Below are 21,410 nucleotides of genomic sequence, written 5' to 3'. Positions count from 1 at the left end.
ATGTACATATGAAAGTATCTAAGGGTCGTGGAATGTACAAAAAACAGAGTGTTCAGCATAAATGAATGGTCTCTAGGGGCTGCCAGTTGCGGTCTCGGCAATACTGCTGTTTCCGTGACGCCGCAATTTAATGGCGGATTCTTATAGAACTCGACAAAAGAAAACGAAATGAAGGAGTAAAATTTTTTGATATCTCGTTTAGTTTTTAAGTAATTTAATGTTAAAGTTCTCTAATTTAGCGAAAAGTTGGTGTTGCCATACACCTGAAATAAAAACGAAGTTCGTATGCAGAGATGTTCAGTAGAAGGTTCATTGTAAAACTGCAGTATTTTTTGCTGTAATTTTAAGTTGAGAAATAATTTTGAAAATAAAAACATACAACTCATTCAAACTTAAAAACAATGATATTGAGCGTATCTCAAAAAATAATAAAGTAATTAAAATTAAATTAATTAACACAATATTTTTGGGTAGAACTCCTTATCGCGTGGGCGGCCTTCGGCCGCGCTTCAAAAAAATAACCCTCATCAGTCCAACGCCGGCTACGTAATCCACAGTATTTTTGGGTAGAACTTCTTTTCGCGTGGGTGGCCTTCGGCCGCTCTTCAAAAAAATAACCCTCATCAGTCCAACTCCGGCTACGCAATCCACAGTATTTTTGCGTAGAACTTCTTTCCGTGTTAAAACCATTGAACCCAAAATTAAAACATATGCGTGTATGTAGTAAGGAGGCACAATAACCCCCATCCCCAACATTAACACTAAACTTAAATACTTAATTTTTGTTCATATTTTTGTTTCATTTGCAGGCATCCGGCAACACCATACTGTTGTCATTCCAATCTTCTTCTTATTCGCGTTTAAAATTGGAAAGTGACTGAATGGACAAATGCATTTGCATTTTATTTTAATAAAAATAATTCGAATATAAGGATAAAAATAAGTAAAAACACGCGTGTGAGTGTATATTTCGTGAATTTTAGTGAAGTGTTAAAAATATATAGTGTAATGTGGCAAATTATAGTGAAGTTCCAAAGGGCATTTTGAAGGCCTTTTTTATTCAATATCTCGAAAACTAAGCGAGATATCAAAAAATTTTACTCCTTCATTTCGTTTTCTTTTGTCGAGTTCTATAAGAATCCGCCATAAGATTGCGGCGCCACGGAAACAGCAGAATCCCCGCGGTCTCAGAGTCAACTCTGACAAAACGGAGTTGATGTTATTCACCAGGAAATACAAGCTTCTAAGACTAAACAACCAGTGTCTTACACTCTCATCGGAAGTTAAGTATCTTGGTGTTATACTTGATCTCAAGCTCCACAGGAAGCTGCACATAGAAAATAGAGTTAAGAAGGCCATTATAGCCTTCTACGCCTGTAAATCTATGTTGAGAAAAAAATGGAGTCTCAAGTCACGTGTCGTACTCTAGATGTACAACTTAGTGGGTGTGCCTAGTTTGGTAGGTAGCTCTTCAGAGGGGCTACAACACCACTAAATTAGAGAGAGTGCAGAGAACTGCATGTGTGGGCATCACTGGGGCATATAGAACATATCCCACCGCTGCCCTCAACGTCATCTTGCACTAACTTCACGCGGATCTTCAAGTTAAATCCAGTGCTGCTCAGAGCGCTATTAGGTTGAAGAAGATTGGCCGCTGGAGCCAACTTCCTGTAGGACATGGTAGCATCTTGAAGCAGATCTCCCCTTCCTTCTCTATACTTCGTACAGATCTCTCCATCCACAAACTGGGTTTTGAGAGTTGTGCTAGGGCTATTTTTCCGAGCAGGCAAGATTGGAAAGAGGGGAGAGTCGGCACGGATATAGTTGCCACTGTTTTCACTGACGGCTTCTTCTGGTTAACTCCTGTAAAGAGGAGCTCAAATGTCTCGAACGTGCAGGAAATATTTCCCTTATCTGGGTTCCTAGGCAGAGGAATATAAAGAGAAATGAAATTGATCGTTGTTAAAGGGAAACTGTATAATTTCTTTCTCAAAAAAGCGCAAGACAGATGGAGGTCTGTCTCATCGTGTGCTATTTCAAAAACACAATGGCCTCAATACGATAGAAACAGAACGCTTATGGTGATGGGTATTCCCCGCCATTCAATTTCCAAACTCATTGCGGTGTTCCCTGGTCACCGGGTGCTCGGAACTCATGCGGTGAAGCTTGGACTTCCAAGGGGGGATTCTGCAGAGAAAGAGACTGTTGAACACTTTCTCTGCAAATGTCCAGCTCTGGTGGTTAGGCGCTTAAGATTCCTTAGCGTGCCCTTTGGGGATGACTTGAAGAAATTCTCCAGCCTAGATCCTTTTTCTTTCCTCCACTACATCAAGAGCACTGCATGGCTGTAGATGGTTTTCTCTTCCCTACATTTTTTTTCGCAGGTAGTGGTCCAATTATGGTATCAAAACGGCACGTAAGTGCTACCTGTGGTACTCTTGCCATCTAACCTACCTACCTACCTGGCGAAATTATGTTGGATGTTCATGATCCGTTTTCGTTAGCTCATGTAACAAATAACTTTAATTTACATAGATATCTACTTAAAATAATCGTACTTCTGGAAATTTTCTTTTGTCTGCCACTTCCAATGTTTTATGATAAAACAATACCACATGTGAACTTTCATTGGAATAAACCTAACAGAAACAATGCTTTTTGGTGGCTTTGTTGAAGTAGAAGACATCTGCTTCCAGGGAATTCAGGTACAAACATATGTATATATATACATATATACACACGCATACATGTGCTTATGTATATATGTACAGTGAAACCCCTAATTGAGGACACCACCAATAATCGGACAAAACCCAAGAACCAAGTTTTACGTTTTTGTTGCCGTTTTTTATTATATACATTTTTATTTGCATAAAACATGTGAGGACATGCATATCCTTTGTAGATGAAACGGTATCCATTTGTTAAAAATGTTAGATTTTAGCTTAAGGGGTTATATACAGCTAGAATTTAAAAAAAATCGACTTTTTTTATTTATTTGTTCTTAATGTACATACATATATTTAAGAATACACACAGAAAATGTAATATCGTTCCGGTGAATATTTTCGAAGTTGCACGCAAATTTGAAAAGGCGTTTCAGAGTGCTTGAAAGTGCTTTTCGAACTTTAAACGCGTTTTTCTCTAGTTGGTGTTTTCAAAGTCGGTGACCAGTTTAGAGATATAGTGGTCACCGCAAAAAACGTCTTTTTTGAGAGGAGCTCCCGGAGATCAGCTGTAGCTCATTTCCAAATAAATATTTTTATTAATATTAAGACTTAAAATACAGTTAAACGATAACATAACACCCTATGACCAGAAAGTACCGGGAATGTTTAATTTAAACGAATCGAAGACGTAGCGCAAAACGAGTCCCTTACATCGGGCCAGACAGTCAATAAGCGTTTTGAAGCGTTTGAGAGATGCTGTACGTCGCAAACGGTCGGAAATGTGGGCAACAAATTCTTGGATTTTGCATGATGATAACGCGCCATCGCACGGAGTCCATGCTGTGCTGGATTATTTGACACAACACCAAGTAAATACCATCGTGCAAGCACCGTATTTACCTGATATGGGCCCGTGCGACTTCTTTTTGTTTCCCATAGTTGAAGTTACCACTTCGTCGAAGGAGATTTCAGTCGATAGAGGAGATCAAAGGAGCTGAAGGCCATCCCTTCGTCGGCCTACCAGGGGTGCATGGAGAACTAGGTTAAACATGTGTGTTGCTTCAGACGGGTCATATTTTGAATGAGATAAAATAAATTTGCCTGAAATTTAACTCTGTTTTCTTTTATTTAAACAGTCCGGGTACTTTCTGCTCATAGTGTAAGTGTACAAATTTTTAGATCAATAAATTTAAAATTTTTTTCAGAAAAAAATCTAGAAATTTCGCTTTTTTCGGCCTTCTAACTGTATACAACCCTTTAAATAAACGCCAACTGATGATGCAGCTAACTTCGATGCAGATATCAGGTACACTATCGAATCAGGATATCTACACTATCGATTGTAAATGAAAAAACACGAAACTTTTATTTAGATGTTGAGGAAGTTAGAGGAAGTACCTGAATATTGCATGAGAATGAATGGGTGAAAGGAAATGAAGTTGTAATCTGAAGCCAACATACATACATATGTACATACATACATTTGTATTCGCTGCATTGAAATTTTTATCGTTGGCGATATTATTTTGAAATGCAATACGTTAAATATCTGGAACTTCATCCAGAGCCATGGGTTCTAAAATAAAAACAAGATAAAACGCGGCAAACCATTGTAGGAAACCATTTTGAAAATTAAAATCTCCTAAAAAAAAGAACGACTATTATAAACATACATATGTATATGTTTATAGCAAGCATTAAAAAAATTAGATGTAGCATAAGAAATCAATAAAAAAGTATTTCATTAAAGACCAAGTATTTTTATAAATTTTTCTTTCAGTTTTGTGCTTCAACGCCCATAAGCAAAGAATAAATTGTGGAACCATGGGGGCCGCTTGTGGTAGGTTTCACTGTATATATATTAAATATTATATGTATTTACTTGCCACTTCTTGGTAGTCAAAGAGAGTCAGAACAAAGAACTTTGGCTACAAAGAGACTAATTAACGCTTCCGTGGTCGTTCGCTGTATCTCGCTGACGTTTTAAAAAGGAAATATTATGTTTACAATTATTTGATTGGTTTTTTCCTAAATATTTTCAATAGATACGTACATACCATACTTACTTACATATACATACGTACATATGTACATATATGTACATGAATTCGCCTTGCTAGTATAATACCTATGTATGTCATAGCCAACACGTGAAAATTGCCCACACGCAAATTCTCACATACTTATGTACATATCAGACGTAATATGCGTATAAACATTTTCTAAAAAATAAATACTATTTCTACATTTATATCACACATACATATGTATATATATGCATCCATTTCTATTCATTAGTACATACATACATATGTATCTAAATAAATATATATATTATATATGGACAACTTAGGTACATATGTACATACATATATGAACGCGCATGTTTGTATAAAATAGAAATTTCGTTATAAAAGCGTTCATTTCGTCGTGTAGATTGGTCAAGGCCATTTCACGAACGTTTTGAAAATTATCAAAATTGATAAGTTTGTTTATACGCATTGAGTTCATCAACATATGAACTGCCAAACACAAAGAATAGCACATTAGTTATGTATGCATGTATGTATGTATGTCTACATGCCTACACATAGGGATGCCAATCCGGGTATCTTTGAGATTCCGAGATCCCGAAGAAAATTGAAAGGAGTGGAAAGTGTTTATATGATATCCCGAAATACCGGGATGCAACTGATCCGCTAATATTAGAAATCCTAATACAAATATTTACATGTGTGTGTGTATGTGTTTATTTTAAAATTTATGTCTGTTTGCCTCCTTCAAACAAATAATACGAAATTTGCACGAATTAAATAATATGCATCAGTCATCGACTGCCTTCCGAACCATACGGTCGTTTCCACAGCGAAGTTGTGTTTTCTCGTCAGTGCGATTATTCTTTTCTCTACTTTCCAATTTCTCATTTACTTACTAATTCGTGTGATTTTTGCCTCTGCTGATTAATTGTTTTTGGAGTGTAAGCCGAAATGTCCCTAGAGGGACCTCCACTAGGGAATAACAGGTTTTCCTTGTTATCCCCTAGTCCCCAACCAAAGAGGAAAAAAGCAAAATCAGTAACTACAGAGTTTTTTCCATCTTTACCAACAGTAAAAAAAGACAACCCAAAATATCTCGTGGTAAGTGCTGTTGATAATAATAAGCCCCTGAAAAAATATTCGTGTTTTGCAGTGCATAAAGCCCTGCAAAATATAAGCTCAGAACCTATGAAAATCACTGACTTAAAAGATGGAAATCTTTTATTAATGGTGAAAAATTCCAATATTGCTAAGAAATTTCTGGCAACCAAACATTTAAATGGAATTTGTAAAGTTAACATTGACCTTCACAATACCCTTAATTATTCCAAGGGCACCATTTACGCTCCGTGCTTAAATGAAATACCAGAGAGCGAAATAGTGGAAAACCTTAAAGATCAAGGAGTAGTTAGTCTTTATAAATTTCAGAAATACAATGAGGGCAAATCATTTCCCAGCGGAGTTGTACTCCTTACATTTGATTCTTACTATCTTCCAGAAAAAATCGATGTCTCTTGGTATACAACTAAGGTAAGAGCATATTATTCCAATCCAATGAGATGCAAGAGCTGCCAACTGCTTGGGCACACAGCTAAACGCTGTCAGAAAACACCAGCATGCGATATGTGCGCTCTTCCTCCCCATCTTCCAGTACCTTGCACTCGAATCTTCTGCGTAAACTGCGCTGGAAACCACTCCGCTTCCAGCAAGCTTTGCCCAAAGTATAAGCAAATGAAAGAGATTATTGTAATAATAACTGACAATAAATGCTCAATGAGAGAAGCAATAAGAATACATAAATTGCAAATTCCACCTCAACTCAACGAGTACTCTACTTCCTTTTCTACTGTAACTAAAGATTCTCTTATTTCTTCTCCTCTCCCTACTGCAGCTACAAACAACATATTAAATATTCAACAGCAAAATAACTCCAAAACTTCACGACTTCTTCCTTCACTCTCTAACAATATTTCAAATAATCAACAACAAAGTGACAAACAAACCTCTTCACCACCTCTTTCCATAGCCGAAAATTGCATTTCAAGTAACCAACAACAAAGTAATACAAACCTGTTTTCTACATCTCTGTCCATAGTTACAAACAACAACAAAAACAATCAACATAGCTTTAACACTAACAACAGTGCAAGCCTTAAATAATTCGAAATCTTCTTCATACAATATTTCTACATTAAATAAAATATCCCAATCCGATTATTTATCTGATAATATCTCAGATTAAACAATGAAAATTTTGCAATGGAATCTAAATGGTCTACTAAACAATTATCCAGACCTTAACATTCTCATAAATGAATTTTCTCCCGATATTATTGCTCTGCAAGAGACACACCTCCCACACAACAAAACAGCTTTTTCCCCAATCAAGTACAATAGCTATTTCCACAACCTCCCTCAAAATTCTTCATGCAAACAAGGCATTGCCCTTTTTGTAAAAAAATCTTTCGCACATAAAGCTATCCCCATTTCATCCAACATCTCCGCGTTAGCAGTTGAAATAGACATTGGCTTTAAATTGTCAATTATAACCTGCTATATTCCGCCCAATCAGACTTTTAATAGCAGGGAACTTCAAAATATCCTAATCTTATTTCCCCCTCCCTACATCTTTCTCGGTGATGTCAATGCCTGGAGCCCACTTTGGGGCTCTCCATCAACAAACCGTAGAGGCGAAATAATTGAAGATATTGTCCTATCCAACAACCTCATCGTCCGTAACGACGGTTCACCCACTCATTTTTCCACTCATGGCTCCTTCACCCATCCTGACATTATCCTCGCTTCCGCCTCCCTAGGACCCAAATTGTCATCCCGAACACTTGACGAGCTACATAACAGTGATCACTTCCCCCTAGTTACTACCCTCAACCTACCGATCCAATACCAAGTTAAGCTTAGAGCAAAATTTTTAACTGACAAAGCGGACTGGCCTAAATTCCTCTGTCTTTTGGCAGATACATGTAGCAGTAAGCCATCTTTGCATAATATAAACGCTGAGGCCTCATCCATAAAATCATTAATCAGATCCGCTGCTCACATTGCCATCCCTCAATCCAGATCAAAACAGTTTGCTACAAGGCTTCCTTACTGGTCTACTGTTCTCTCATCCCTAAGAAACCACAAACGATCATTGTGGGTCAGTTATAAACAAAGTAGAACATTAGACAACCTTGTAAGATTTAAAAAAGCGAACGCTGTATTTAGGAGAGAGTTAAAATTAGCAAAACGGAAAGCATTAGAAACACTTACGGCCAAAATCACTCCGGCATCTAGTCCCAAGCATATTTGGACAGACATAAAATCATTCACAGGATCAGGCCAACACAACCATATAAAATTCGTCCACTCCCAAAGAGGTCCGATCTACAGTGCACAGGATATTTCCGAAGAATTTGCAACCACTTGGAGGGATTATTCACATTCTTCTAATTTCCATACAAATTTCAATACCGTAAAGAACAAAATCCTATCTGAACCCTACGACAACACCTTTCCCTGCCCTAGAGCCATCCTTTCTGATTTACCAATTACGATAGAAGAATTTGAGACTACAATAGGCTCAATGACCGGCAAAACCCCAGGAGCGGACAAAATCCCATATCCCCTTCTCAAAAATCTCCCATACAATCTTAGAAACAGACTCGTAAATCTCTATAACAACATTTTCAACCAGGGTATTTATCCGCAGGCCTGGAAAACTGCAAAGATTATTCCTATCCTTAAACCTAATAAACCCAATACCATTATTTCGAACTACAGACCTATATCCTTACTCCCCTGCATGTCTAAAGTTTTCGAAAAAATAATTTCAACTCGGTTACTGTGGTACGCTAAACAAAAAGGTTTCATATCGGACAATCAATTTGCGTTTCAAAGGGGTCTTGGTGTGATTGATCCACTTCTATATTTTGAACACTTTGCCTCAATCGCTTTATCCTCTCGAAAACACGTTTCAGTTCTTAACCTAGACTTCGAAAAAGCTTTCGATAGGATAGGTCCTCATATTGTTCTTCGGCAATTAAAACGCTGGAAAGTTGGAAACAAAATGTACCATACAATTAAGTCTTTTTTACTGAACCGCAAATTCTTTGTTAGTATCAACAATTACAATTCTAATATTTTAAAATTACACAATGGCATACCTCAAGGTTCCCCTCTTTCAGTAATTTTGTTCATCATAGCTTTTAATGAAATTACTTCCTTAATTTCCCCACTCCCATCTATTAGTCATTTTGTTTACGCTGATGACCTGGTAATTTTCTCTGACCTAAACGACCTTCCGCAGATAAAAACTCATTTTCTAAATATTTTAAGTCAGATCTCTGAATGGTCTAAATCATCAGGAGCCAGCATTGCTTTGAACAAGTGTGCAACATTCCACATCTGCCGTAAACATAAGTGTATCTTCCCTTCCCTTTCCATTTCTAACACTATAATCCCCCACACTAACACTCTTAAGATACTCGGCGTTGTTTTTGACAAAAAACTTACATTTAAAGACCATTGTAAATATATTAGAATAAGCTTGTTATCTCGATTAAATATTATAAAATATCTTTCGTCTAAACATTTTTTTGTACATACTTTAACCCTAATAAATATAACGAAAGCGTTAATATTATCAAAAATTGATTTCGCCCTGTCTATATACGGGCACTGCGCCAAAAATCATCTAAAACTACTGCAAGCACCATATCACACAGCCGCTAGACGATGTATCCGGGCTTTCCCTACATCCCCAACCAAAGCTGTCTTAACGGAAGCAGGACTACCAGATATCGCATCCAGAGTATTGAGCAAGACGCTGATGTTAATACCAAAAATTATGCACTGCAAGAGCAAACTTCTATTCAACATAGTCGAAAGGTCGTCACAGCTTACAATGCAAAGCAAAAAGCCGTCGGTCCTGTCGCGATGCATCACACTCGCCAAAGAATTGAACATCATATCGACTCCGATCCTTATGAGAACACCAACATACCCTCAGTGGGTTTCCCTCAAATCCTGTTTCTATAACAAATTATTCTGCCTTAAAAAAATTGAAACAGCATCGGTCGAATACATACAGCACTACAGCGAAGCTATTGAACCTTTTCGTGCAGAATGGGATTTTATATTCACTGACGGATCCAAATCGGACACCAGCACAACATTTGCTGTGACAAATAGCGACGGTGCCACAATTTCTGTCGGTGCACTGCCTACATACTGCTCAGCTTTCACAGCAGAAGCAGCTGCACTGCATGAAGCAGTAATGTTTGCCTCCCAAACGAGCAAAAAACATCTAATATGCAGCGACAGCAAATCCGTCATCGAAGCCTTGCGGAACCCAAAAAACGATATGTTACTCATCAATATGATTAGAAATATTATATATGAAAAGAAAGACGCAATAAAAATTATGTGGGTTCCTGGTCATGCTGGAATCAAAGGCAACGAAGTTGCTGATGAACGTGCAAATAAAGCACGGATGCAGCCATTACATTTCTTTAACCACTTCACTCCTAAAGACCTACGGAGGTATGCGTCAAATTATTTAGCCGGAAAACTCACGCATGATTGGGCCGCCTATCATCACTACTACAAATTAAATAATCCCCGTGGAACTAAACCGATTTTCCCATCTGACTCTCCTTGCAGAGGTATCAGAACTTTTGTGCGTCTACGAATCGGACATTCAATTCCAACTCATAGTCATTTACTAAATGGAGCCTTGAAGCCGCCATGCTCATACTGCAATATACCAGATTTATCAGTACAACATCTCCTGGACGAATGCCCTGGCCTAAGTCAGATCCGAACAACAGTTTTTGGCAGCAGCAAACCCTCTGACCATCTGAAAGTAGCAAATTCAGATAATATTGACGCTTTCCTTAAATTTCAAATCTTAGCTAAACTAAATATTTAAAATTATTGTTACTTTCATCCTGAATAACACAAAGTTTTTGTTTGTTTTTTAATACTTAATGTAAATTATCTCTAAATTATCTAAAATAGTCTTATAAGTATGAATCTCGAGCCGAAGGCCTTAGTAGCCAGAGTTCTTGTAAAATTTTAGTGTATTGGTTATTTATAACTATTACTCTTACATATAAATAAAATAACATAATATGCATATACATACATACATACAAGCGGCCGCCGTAGCCGAATGGGTTGGTGCGTGACTACCATTCGCAATTCACAGAGAAAACGTCGGTTCGAATCTCGGTGAAACACCAAAATTAAGAAAAACATTTTTCTAATAGCGGTCGCCCCTCGGCAGGCAATGGCAAACCTCCGAGTGTTATTTCTGCCATGAAAAAGCTCCTCATAAAAATATCTGCCGTTCGGAGTCGACTTAAAACTGTAGGTTCCTCCATTTGTGAAACAACATCAAGACGCACACCACAAATAGGAGGAGGAGCTCGGCCAAACACCCAAAAAGAGTGTACGCGCCAATTATATATATATATATATATTAGGCCGGGTCGATTTGTGGGGAGGCAAAAAATCGCCCATTGCTCTGTGAAAATCATATTCTAGGGATCAAAATAAGAAACTTCGCCGAAGGAACCATACCTCTAAAACGAATTCTGATGTCCCCCAATTTGGGTCGAACTTTTTAGTTTCTTTTCTCATGTAAAGGCCAAAAATTGTGATATTTTGAAATGATTGTATGGGGAACCCCCCAGGGGAGTTCCAGGGGGTATGCCACTGGCATGGGTGGATCGGCCGTCCAAAGTTAGTGGGGGTCGGTCATACATTTGGACTCGATTGGAGCACTCTAAATGGGTCAAAGTGGGATTTTTCGTTCGACCCAAATTGGGGGACATCAGAATTCATTTTAGAGGTATGGTTCCTTCGGCAAAGTTTCTTATTTTGTTCCCTAGAATACGATTTTCACAGAGCAATGAGCGATTTTTAAATCGACCCGGCCTAATATATTATATATACTATACATACATACACACATACGTGCGTCAAAGAGAAAAATATTGAAAAAAGTACAAAAACGGAAAAAATTGTATGTTTTCGTGGCGCGCAATTCAAAGAAATAAACAAACTAGAAAATTGCGAACTAGCTAAAATTGCACACTTTTCCTGTGATAACTTGTTTATAAGTATGTATATAAATATTTTCACTAAGCTAGCCAAATGTTACAATTAAAAATGTATCCACTAAAAACTTTAATTCCTCCCAATACGCACTCAACTCTCCTTCTTTCCAAGTATTTTTTTTTTTTTTGAAGTAAAAACTTCTTTAGAATCGTTGGGAGTGATTTGAGACTCGATGAAACGAAAAAGCGACACTACGAAGCGTTATATGTTGATATGTATACGTATATGTGCTAGTATAGTGAGTATTGTATTATAGTATGTATACTACACTGCCTATTACTTGCTTTGGTGTTTAGTTCAAGCGTCATACGTATGTATGTTTGTATGTATGCTAGTACGTATGTGTGCGCGCCTGCGTATTACGGATCCACGGTGAGCGAGAAGGCATTATGTATACCTATACTACACTACCTAATACTTGCTTAGACCAAGCGTCCTACGAATGTTTGTGTGTATGTTAGTACGTCTGTGTAATATACATACGCGTTACGACGCTCATAATAGCAACCGCGTGTGCTGTATTGCGTCCGTATTTTTATATTCGTAAATATTTTCATTTATAAATATTTATCCCAATTGCAGGCGGTGTTGCAATATACCACAATCAAAATGACGGTGCTCGTATTGTAACTCCACAGATAGATCTGAATGCACAGCAACTAGAATCACTGTCTGTTCAGCTCTCTAAAGTGGGAGAAATATGTGCATGCGAAACCAGATTGAGCAATGGAAAAACAGTTTTAATTGTGGCAATTTATATTTCACCGAATCAATCAATAAATAGCATCACGGAATTCATTCACGAAAATTTAATAAAGTATACACCAGAAGTATCGCGGATACTTAGAAAAGATTACGATAAAGTTCCAATGATTTTAAGTGGCGATTTCAACGTAAATTTTGCATTGGACACAGCGGTTCCTTTAATTGACCTTCTTAATACAACATTCAATTTAAAAATGTGTAACAATCGCACTGAATCGACAACACGATCAAAAACAACAATTGACGCGGTATTTCAAAGATATGTTGACAACATCGAAACCAAAGCATTTGTATCATATTTTAGCTATCATAAGCCACTCGTATCATTTGTTGAAATTGAAAACATTGAGGGTGAATAATAATAAAATGAAGAAAATAAAATATGAACTTTATAGCAATATTATAAGGAACCTATAATTATCCCGCTCCTAATGCTGCTTTCGTCTCATTCTCTCTCAGTTTGTTTTATGGAAGGTTTCACTTCTATCGCGTCTAACCGTTAGACTGGTATTTTTTTTAATCTTTGTATAAACAAATATTTAATTAAAAAATTATGGTTTCAAGCATTATCTAAAAGCTTACAATAATTTTCTACATGCTACTGGGAAAGAGAAAATCCACTTAGTATGTTCGAAATAGTATTTAAACTTCTTTGTTTTTCTTTCAAGCGATTTGTAATACAAATAAATTTCAAACGAAGTATTGTCAAAATTATATAGCATTTCCGCATGATTCAATCATTAGCATTCCCGCATATCACTAAACAATGTCAAAGTTCAATAAAATGTTTAATAGTGAAACAATCACTGGACGCGCCAATGTAAGTAGCACGATAAAATATCGCTCAGTTGCACATGACACCCACTAAATGCATTGGCAGGTTGCCAAAGCAACATACGCCTCCTTCGCAGTGCTTTACATAATACATCGCTTACGCAAACGCTCGAAAGCTGCTGCCAAATGCCCCGAATGCACTGGAGACAGCAATAAAGCAGCGTCAGTAGACCAGTTTGGGAAGAGAGTAGCTGAAGGTACCTGTGATGCCGAAACTTGGAAGCGCGTAAGTGGTGGTATTGAACCACCATCAACAGCTGAAGATGCCGTTGATACAAAAGTCGGCTCGGTAAATCCAGTTGAAGTAGCTACAGCAAGAAATGACAGTAGTAAAGAAGGAGGGGAGTGGCTTGATATTAAAACACTAAATACGGATAGCAAAAATACAAAAAAGAAATTATGCGAAAACGAAACCTCCATAGTAAATGAAGTCTGGGGTTGCGATTTTTGAATGCTGGTGGAGCTTGTTTTTTTCTTTTTTTTTTTGTTGAACTCCGTGTATATATTTCTTAGCTCTTTTATTTCGCCTGTTTAAGACAATTATTAAAATATTTCATATGCCTTATATATAGATGTACGAATGTATACATAGTAAAAATAAATTTAAATCAAAATAGTCAACACAAAATTGTATGTAGTAGGCAGAAACGGGTTCGAAGTCCCCAATTATTTGTTTAAGCTTCATTGCTGCGACTTAAAGGTGGTGGCACTAGACCAACAACAAGGTTTTGTACGTTTGATTATCAAAGCAAAGTATTGGTAAAGTAGAAAACATTGTTTCATTCTGGGCTGACAGCCCATGGCCACGCATAAAGAAAAAACGAAATCAGCTGATTTACCGATACCACCTTTAATAGATTCACCTGTAGCAGGAGAAACTTAAGGGGTGTCAGAATGGCGCACTCCGTTACTCCGTGATATAGCCATTGTACAAAATTGTAATTAAAAACACTCTTCTTCTTCCTATTTTTTTGGCAGGTGAGTTAAACAGGCACCTATATTTGTGATGGCGTAGGTGATTGGTCTTTTTACAAGGCGAATATATTAAAGGTGTTGTTGGTAAATCAGCTGATTTGTTTTTTTTTTTCTTTCCATGTGGCTGTCAGCCCAGAATGAAACAAGACGAATTCGTTATTTGCTTTCTAGTTTCCCAATGCTTCGACAATTAAACGTACAAAACATTGTTGTTGGTCTAGTGCCACCACCTTTAATGAATGCGCTTTGGTATTTTTACTTGAGCGTATTGGTGTAGTTCCTAGCCAAAATAGAATTTTTGTGGTAACCTTAAAAATAATATTGGAAACAAAATAATATTGAAAACGTGGAAAATTCACAACAAATATTTTTAATATATTGCTCAGCTTCTTCTTCTTAATTGGCGCGATAACCGCTTACGCGATTTTGGCCGAGTTTAACAAAGCGTGCCAGTCATTTCTTTCTCGAGCTAACCGGCGCCAATTGGACACACCAAGTGAAGCCAAGTCCTTCTCCACCTGATCTTTCCAATGCAAAGGGGGCCTTCCTCTTCCTCTGCTACCACCAGCTGGTACCGCATCGAATACTTTCAAAGCCGGAGCGTTTGTATCCATTCGAACGTCATGACGTCATAGGCGAAGACTAATCCCGCGGTAATTGGCACATATAGCATTCTAAAGGATTGAGCAGAGTACGCTTAAATTCCAAGTACTGATCATGCGTCCCTATCTACGGTGGTTAGTTCAGTTTAAGAATCCAGAATGCTGGCAAGCATGCTTTTATACGACAATATTTTGCATAGGAGCTGACACATGCTCCTTACCAGCTGCTCGCCGTCATGTTTGAATATCTCAGCCAGCAGTCCATCGGCGCACGCGGCTTTGTTGTTCTTTCGCCGCGTTATCGCTATTTTCACCTCGTCTTGGTCGCGTAGTGGAACGGCAGTTACGTCGTCAACTATTGGGGTATCGGGATCTTCACATTATCTGTGACATGCGCAGCTGTCGCTATTTAACAAGTTCGAGAAGTGCTCCCCCAATATTTTAAGTACTCCCGATCGCAGCGTGGCTCTGGATAGATACAGAAGCCTTAAAGGAAATGTCGATAAAATCATAGAAATAATCGAAGTCGACCGGCATGTTAATAGTCGAAGCATCGTCCAGGAGCTAAAAATCCACCATAAAACAACTTTAAGCTACTTGCGGCAAATTTTACGAAAAAACAATGGATTTCTTTTTCCCCGAACTAATAATATATATACATATACATATACAAGTCGGACAATTCAGTTAAACACATTTCGGATTTGTCTAGTTGAATTGAGTAAAAAATGCAAAACGCAAAATGTTTTTGAATTCTAGTACGAAAATTGTGCGCTAAATCTGTTCCATCTACAAGTAAAATCTGTACATGATTTTGTTTTATTTTTAATAGCTTTTATTTTTTTAAATGTAATATTTCATAAAATTGCCATCGAATCGCTACACAACAACTGCACAATTTCAAATACATTTAATTTCGTGTAATTCTTTTTTTTATCATAAAACACTACTTTGCAGTTGCTAAATAAGTGATTTAGAATTCTTCCAAATTAGTTATAAATATTTTCTTGCTAATTTCAATTAAATATATTTGCTAGTTTTGCGTGTTAAATGTGGAAATGGTTTTGTTTTAATGCTAAAATATAAATATTTGTATGCATATACGGGTCTAGAGGCTATCATATAGTAGGCATGTATTTATGTATGCATGTTTAATGAATAAGAAAACTATTTGTTTATTTTATTGTAAGTTTAACTTAGACAGTGGGTATTTTTTATTACTTACAAGTTCAAAAGGAAAAAAAATTCTGAGTGAAAATAATTCTATTAGCGACACAAGCCTCGATGCTTTTAGACATGTGTTCTTGAAAAAAAAAATTAAATTAGGAAAAAAACTCGTGAGAGCTTTGGCGATAGTTCTTTTTACATTGCTTCTTTTTTCCGGAAAGTATTATGTAATGTGTAAAATAAATATATAAATTATTTCTATAGATATAAATTCTAGAAATTTTTTAATTCTACTCGCACTTCAGCTGTTATGAGGCATAAATTAATTATTTCAGGTTAATAATTTCATTTTAATGTAAAAAATCATTCAAAATTAAAGAGTCGAAATCACAGAGGAAATATAAATGAATTAAAAAAATGTATTAAAATCACAAAAATAAAAGTGATAAAAGCTTATTTGCCATTTAACAAAAGTATGGTAAAACCGGTGTAATAGCAGTAAAAAGTTAGAAAATAAACAAAATATTAAAAAAAAAATAAAAAAATAAAAAAATTAGAAAGTAAAAAAAAAAAAAAAATAGTAAATAAAAGAATTAGAAAGTAAAAAAATTGAATGAAAAATGAAGTGAAAAGCGTTTACTAAATAAAAACAGTTACATTGCTGCTGCTGCTAAATTATATTTTCATGCATTTTTGGTGTAAGCGCTAAGCGCTTAGCTATAACTAATTTCTAAATCACTAAAATTTACCCAACAATCGGAAATATTTACTCTTTTACGGCGTAAAATAACATTGCTCGATTTTTTTCTTACATTTCATTTCTCATTTCTTAGCTTTCTTTTTCTACTAAAATCAATACATTTTTTTTTTAAGTAAATAGAAATTTATAAAATTATTTGTTTATTCGATTTCTTGGTTAAAAATTCATTTGTAAAGATTAGCATAAATACCAGTTTATAAACATTTGTTATTATTCTGGTTATTTTGTTTTTGGTTTATATGGAAATTCACAAAAAATTAATACACAATAAATTCATTGAATACAAAAAAAAAAGAAAAAAAAATAGTGGAATTACGCAAAACGGTAAATTAATGTCTAAATGTGGCGAAATGTGTATGTGTGTGTAAATAAGCTAATTTTTTCTTGCAGTGTTTGTCGCCGCTGCATGCGTACTGCATTGACGGCAGTTGTCAGCAACATAACGGTTGACTCACTAGCCAACCGATTCGCCACCAGTTTTTTTTAATAAAATTTGAATTTTTAATACTATTTTGTTTTTGGAATTTTGGCTTGCTCAAATTAATTTGCTTTTTATGGCTGTGGCAACATTATGCCATGCTGCCAATGCTGCTAAAACATTGTATAATCCAGTTAATTTCGGAAATTTCTCTTGCTTTAAAATACCTTTGAGGCCTTTTATAAATACATTTTTCTTTTTCTTGTCCGTTTCCTTTGTTTGCTTCGCTTCCGTGGGGTCGTGTGGGTTTGTATGGTGCTGAAAAGAGGGCAGAAAAGCTCTTATTACTCTTATCTATTTACATTTGAATAACATATTCAATTTTTGTTTTTCGAATTTCGCAAATTTAAAAGTAAACTACTCTTAAGAGAGGGTGGTTTTGAGGATTGGCTCCGATAAGTTTTTATTAATTTTACTTTCTTCAATATTATTTGCGTTGAAAACGCGCATCGTAAAAACCCATCTGCCAGTCGGAGGCGGCTTAAAACTATAGATCACATCATTTGGTTATTTACTTCTTCACTTTTACAGTTTTATTTATTTACTTTTTAATTTAAATTATTTTTTCATAAAAACACAGTTCATACTACAACAAAAACTATATAAAACAAAGTTGTGAGAATTCGCAAATTTTCATCAAAATTCCAAGCTTTGTAATCAGATTTTCGCAAAAAATTTTACACCTTTTTGAGTGTTTGGCCGAGCTCCTCCTCTTATTTGTGGCGTGCTTCTTGATGTTGTTCCACAAATGGAGGGACCTACAGCTTCAAGCCGACTCCGAACGGCAAATGGTTTTTATGAGCAGGTTTTTCATGGCAGAAATTACTCGGAGGTTTGCCATTGCCTGCCGAGGGGCGAACGCTATTAGAAAACACTTTTTCCTCATTTTGGTTCTTTCACCGAGATTCGAACTTCTCGAGATCATTCTCTCTGAATTCCGAATGGTAGTCATGCACCAACCCATTCGGCTACGGCTGTCGCCGTACAGTTCATTCAATTTCTTACTCCAAATTTGTGAAAAAAAATTTAAGTATGCAATTTTATAGCTCATTAAATTTAGGTACAATAAAGTGCAAGTTTCAAGTAGGTCAAAAACACTCTCATTTTAGAGATTTTTTTCGGTCGCCGTCTTGTGCATTTTCTCCATTTAACGCCTACTCCACTTTTTTAATAAGGAAAAAACACCCAACTTGCACTTTATTATACCAAAATTCAATGTCTAAAAATTCTGCGTAAAATGTTTGAAATTTTTATGAAAATTTGCCGCATTTTTTAAATTTTATATAAAGTTCCAAACTTTGCTTTATATGGTTCTTTTTGTACTATGAACTATATTTTTATAAAAAAATAATTGAAATTAAAAAATAAATAAGCAAATAGTCAAAACTTATCAATATGTGGTGTAAACTTTCTTTGACGCTCCCAGTACACTGGACGCTCTCCTAACGGACACCCTCTCTTACGCTGAAACTTATGAATTTTTTTGAATTTATTTCTCTTGAGCAGACAATCCTCCCATAACATTTTATTAACTTTTTTACACTTTTCTCGTAAGCAGACAAGCTTTCAGTCCCTGGGTGTCCGCTTAAGAGAGAGTACACTGTATATATAATATTACTTTTTTTTTTTTGTTTAGGGAAATGCTCCATTTTTATTTTATTATATTGTTCCTAATTTTGTTATTTTTTTTACTCTATTTTATTTAAATATAATATTAAATTTTTAAATAATTTTGCATTTTTTTCTCCCTTTTTTAAATCAAAGAGTTACCTCACGTTTATTATTAACGATTTAGTTAAATGTTTTTTAATTTATTATTTTCATATAAAATTTTTTATTTTTTTACTAACGCAAACTTAGGCTTATTTTACTTACCAAACTACGTTCGCTGCTACTACAGACTACAAATTCATCCACCAAATTTATATATCTACTTGTATGTATGAATATTTTGCTGATTATTTTTCAAATATATATGCACGTATTTTATATTTAATTTGTTTTATTGTGAAATCGTATCCACATTCCACTAAGAGTTGATTTTGATTTAGGCCTCATTACTCGCAGCCGATTCCAAATCGCTGTCGTCCTCGCTGCCCGTCGCTTCGGTGGGATCACCCATGGCAACGCGTGCATACTCGTCCGTATCGATGCTCTTGCAGAAATGTATGGCATATTTGAGCTTCTCCAGCAGAACAGCCTAAGGGCATATGAAAAAATTAGAGCATAAAAAGTAATAGACGTTTTATTAAAAAAAAAAAAAGCATTCGAATTATTCTGGAAAAAAATTACCAAAAAAAAAAAAAATTCATAAAAAATTAAACCAAATTAAGACAGAATATGCTTAAAAAAATACATAATTGTTAAAAAATAGAATAATTATTTTTATTAAACTTATATAAAGAATCGTGGCACTAACATCGCAAAATTTTTTATTATTTCTTATTTGCTAAAAATTTGCAAGTGAAAGAGACAGAAATACATTTAGTAATGAATAAGAGAGTAAGCAATTTTCTTTAAGGATTTCAATATTTCAAGCGTTTGGTTTAGCGCCCCAAAAAATTTGCTTTGAAATACGTACGTACGTGGTTTTTAATCAGAGTAGATACGAACCTTGCAGGAGTAGCGTGGCATTTTCAGCAAGAAGAAGCAGGTATAACTTTCCGGTAGAAAATTGTCGGGAGGACTCTTGTCCAGTACTTGCAGTACAAAGTCGCGTCCACGGAAATCGGCAATCGTACGTGGTAGACGAGTACGACCCCAGACAAATCGTAAAAAAAGGGAACGTTCCTGAAAATATTTGGTTTATCTCTGAGTTGCTACAAATAATTATTTCTCTAGAAAGTAACAGCAACTCCAAATCTTATTACCACAAAAATGGTTTATTCCAGTTTACTCATACAGCAAACTTCACTCACCTGGTTGGAGAACTCTTCCATGACTTCCCAGAACCATGTTACCAAAGCTGAATTCGGGTCAAAACCTTTGTAAGTGGCAACCGACTTCAGCAGGCCCAGAGGTATGTCAGGCGAGCCACAAACCATCGCTTGCAATTCAGGTGCTGAGAAGAGTGATAGCAGCGGTACTGGTATCACTTTGGACATGCCGTCACGCACAGCTTTCACCTGCTCATCGAACTCATGCAGACGGAAATTCAAAGCAAGACGCACATATTCGTGGCGATTCTGTGGCGAGATGCGCATGTAGCGCGTTGATAAGGGCACCTCATGTCCTTTGGCCGAGGAAGTGGAGAAGGGTAGTTCCAATGTGCTGAACACCTTGGGATCCTCGTCCATATTGCGTATACAAAGCAATCCGGCGACGTAGTCGCGATCGACTTCAGTGAGATCAGAAGGACGAAGCTGTTCGCCGGCCAATTGTCGCCAAACGGTCTCAGCCAAACTAAATGGAAATGAAAATACAAATATTTGTATAATCGGTTAAAATTACTTATTTTTCGTTTTGCACTCACTTCAAACTCAATGGCGAGCCAGTGCGTACCGCTATGCCCATTAGCACGCCTAGAAATCGGAACATGTTCATCTGTAACACAGAGCTGAGCGTTGGGTCGAGCAGGAAACAATCGCGATTGGCTCCCGCCTCGCCACGCCCGTTGGGTGTTGTGATTAGCAGAGGTACACTGCCGTTTTGCAGTTCGTCACACATTTCTGCTATCGATTCACTGTAGCCACCGCCGCAATCGTCTACGCTCTCGCCCACAAACTTCACCTTCCATACGCGATGCGGAAGCGAAAGAGCCTCTTGCGTGAGCAGGGGCAACTTTTGCACCATCTGCCCAAAGACACTCTTCATTCCGTCGATGCCGGCTAGACCGTTGCCTGATTTATTGCGTGATCGCTTTACCTGTATGCGATTTAGCTCAATCACCGGCCCGTGTTGTTTATCGCGTACCATAGTTGTTTGTATGACTTTGCGGAAAGCGGCTTCTTTGATAGTATACACAAGCACGTCTTTCAGTGCACCCAAGCTAAGTTCACCTTT

The 21,410-nt window shown here is 36.5% G+C and overlaps 2 protein-coding genes across 3 annotated transcripts in view; one reads left to right on the top strand and one right to left on the bottom strand.

Moving 5' to 3' along the window:
- Positions 1-13,258: 13,258 nt before the first annotated feature.
- LOC129238734 (uncharacterized) lies at positions 13,259-14,037 on the top strand. Its single transcript, XM_054873883.1, has 2 exons — positions 13,259-13,412; positions 13,473-14,037. The coding sequence occupies exons 1-2, from the start codon at positions 13,359-13,361 to the stop codon at positions 13,875-13,877; spliced, it is 459 nt and encodes a 152-aa protein (XP_054729858.1). The 5' UTR covers positions 13,259-13,358; the 3' UTR covers positions 13,878-14,037.
- Positions 14,038-16,796: 2,759 nt separating this feature from the next.
- LOC129237453 (probable E3 ubiquitin-protein ligase HERC2) overlaps positions 16,797-21,410 on the bottom strand; it is a 26,419-nt gene continuing 21,805 nt past the window's right edge. For both annotated transcript variants that reach the window (XM_054872221.1, XM_054872219.1), the window contains 5 exons: positions 20,881-21,406; positions 20,327-20,810; positions 20,022-20,198; positions 19,284-19,608; positions 16,797-17,666 (listed from right to left, as the gene is read on the bottom strand). In XM_054872221.1, coding sequence (XP_054728196.1) covers positions 19,456-19,608; positions 20,022-20,198; positions 20,327-20,810; positions 20,881-21,406 — 1,340 coding nt within the window. In that variant the 3' untranslated portion in view covers positions 16,797-17,666; positions 19,284-19,455. The remainder of the gene's footprint in view (positions 17,667-19,283; positions 19,609-20,021; positions 20,199-20,326; positions 20,811-20,880; positions 21,407-21,410) is intronic.

Source organism: Anastrepha obliqua, chromosome 2 (genome assembly GCF_027943255.1).
Source record: "Anastrepha obliqua isolate idAnaObli1 chromosome 2, idAnaObli1_1.0, whole genome shotgun sequence".
NCBI lineage: Eukaryota > Metazoa > Arthropoda > Insecta > Diptera > Tephritidae > Anastrepha > Anastrepha obliqua.
The sequence above is the reverse complement of the archived record's forward strand: the minus strand, read 5'-3'. Positions and strand labels throughout refer to the sequence as shown.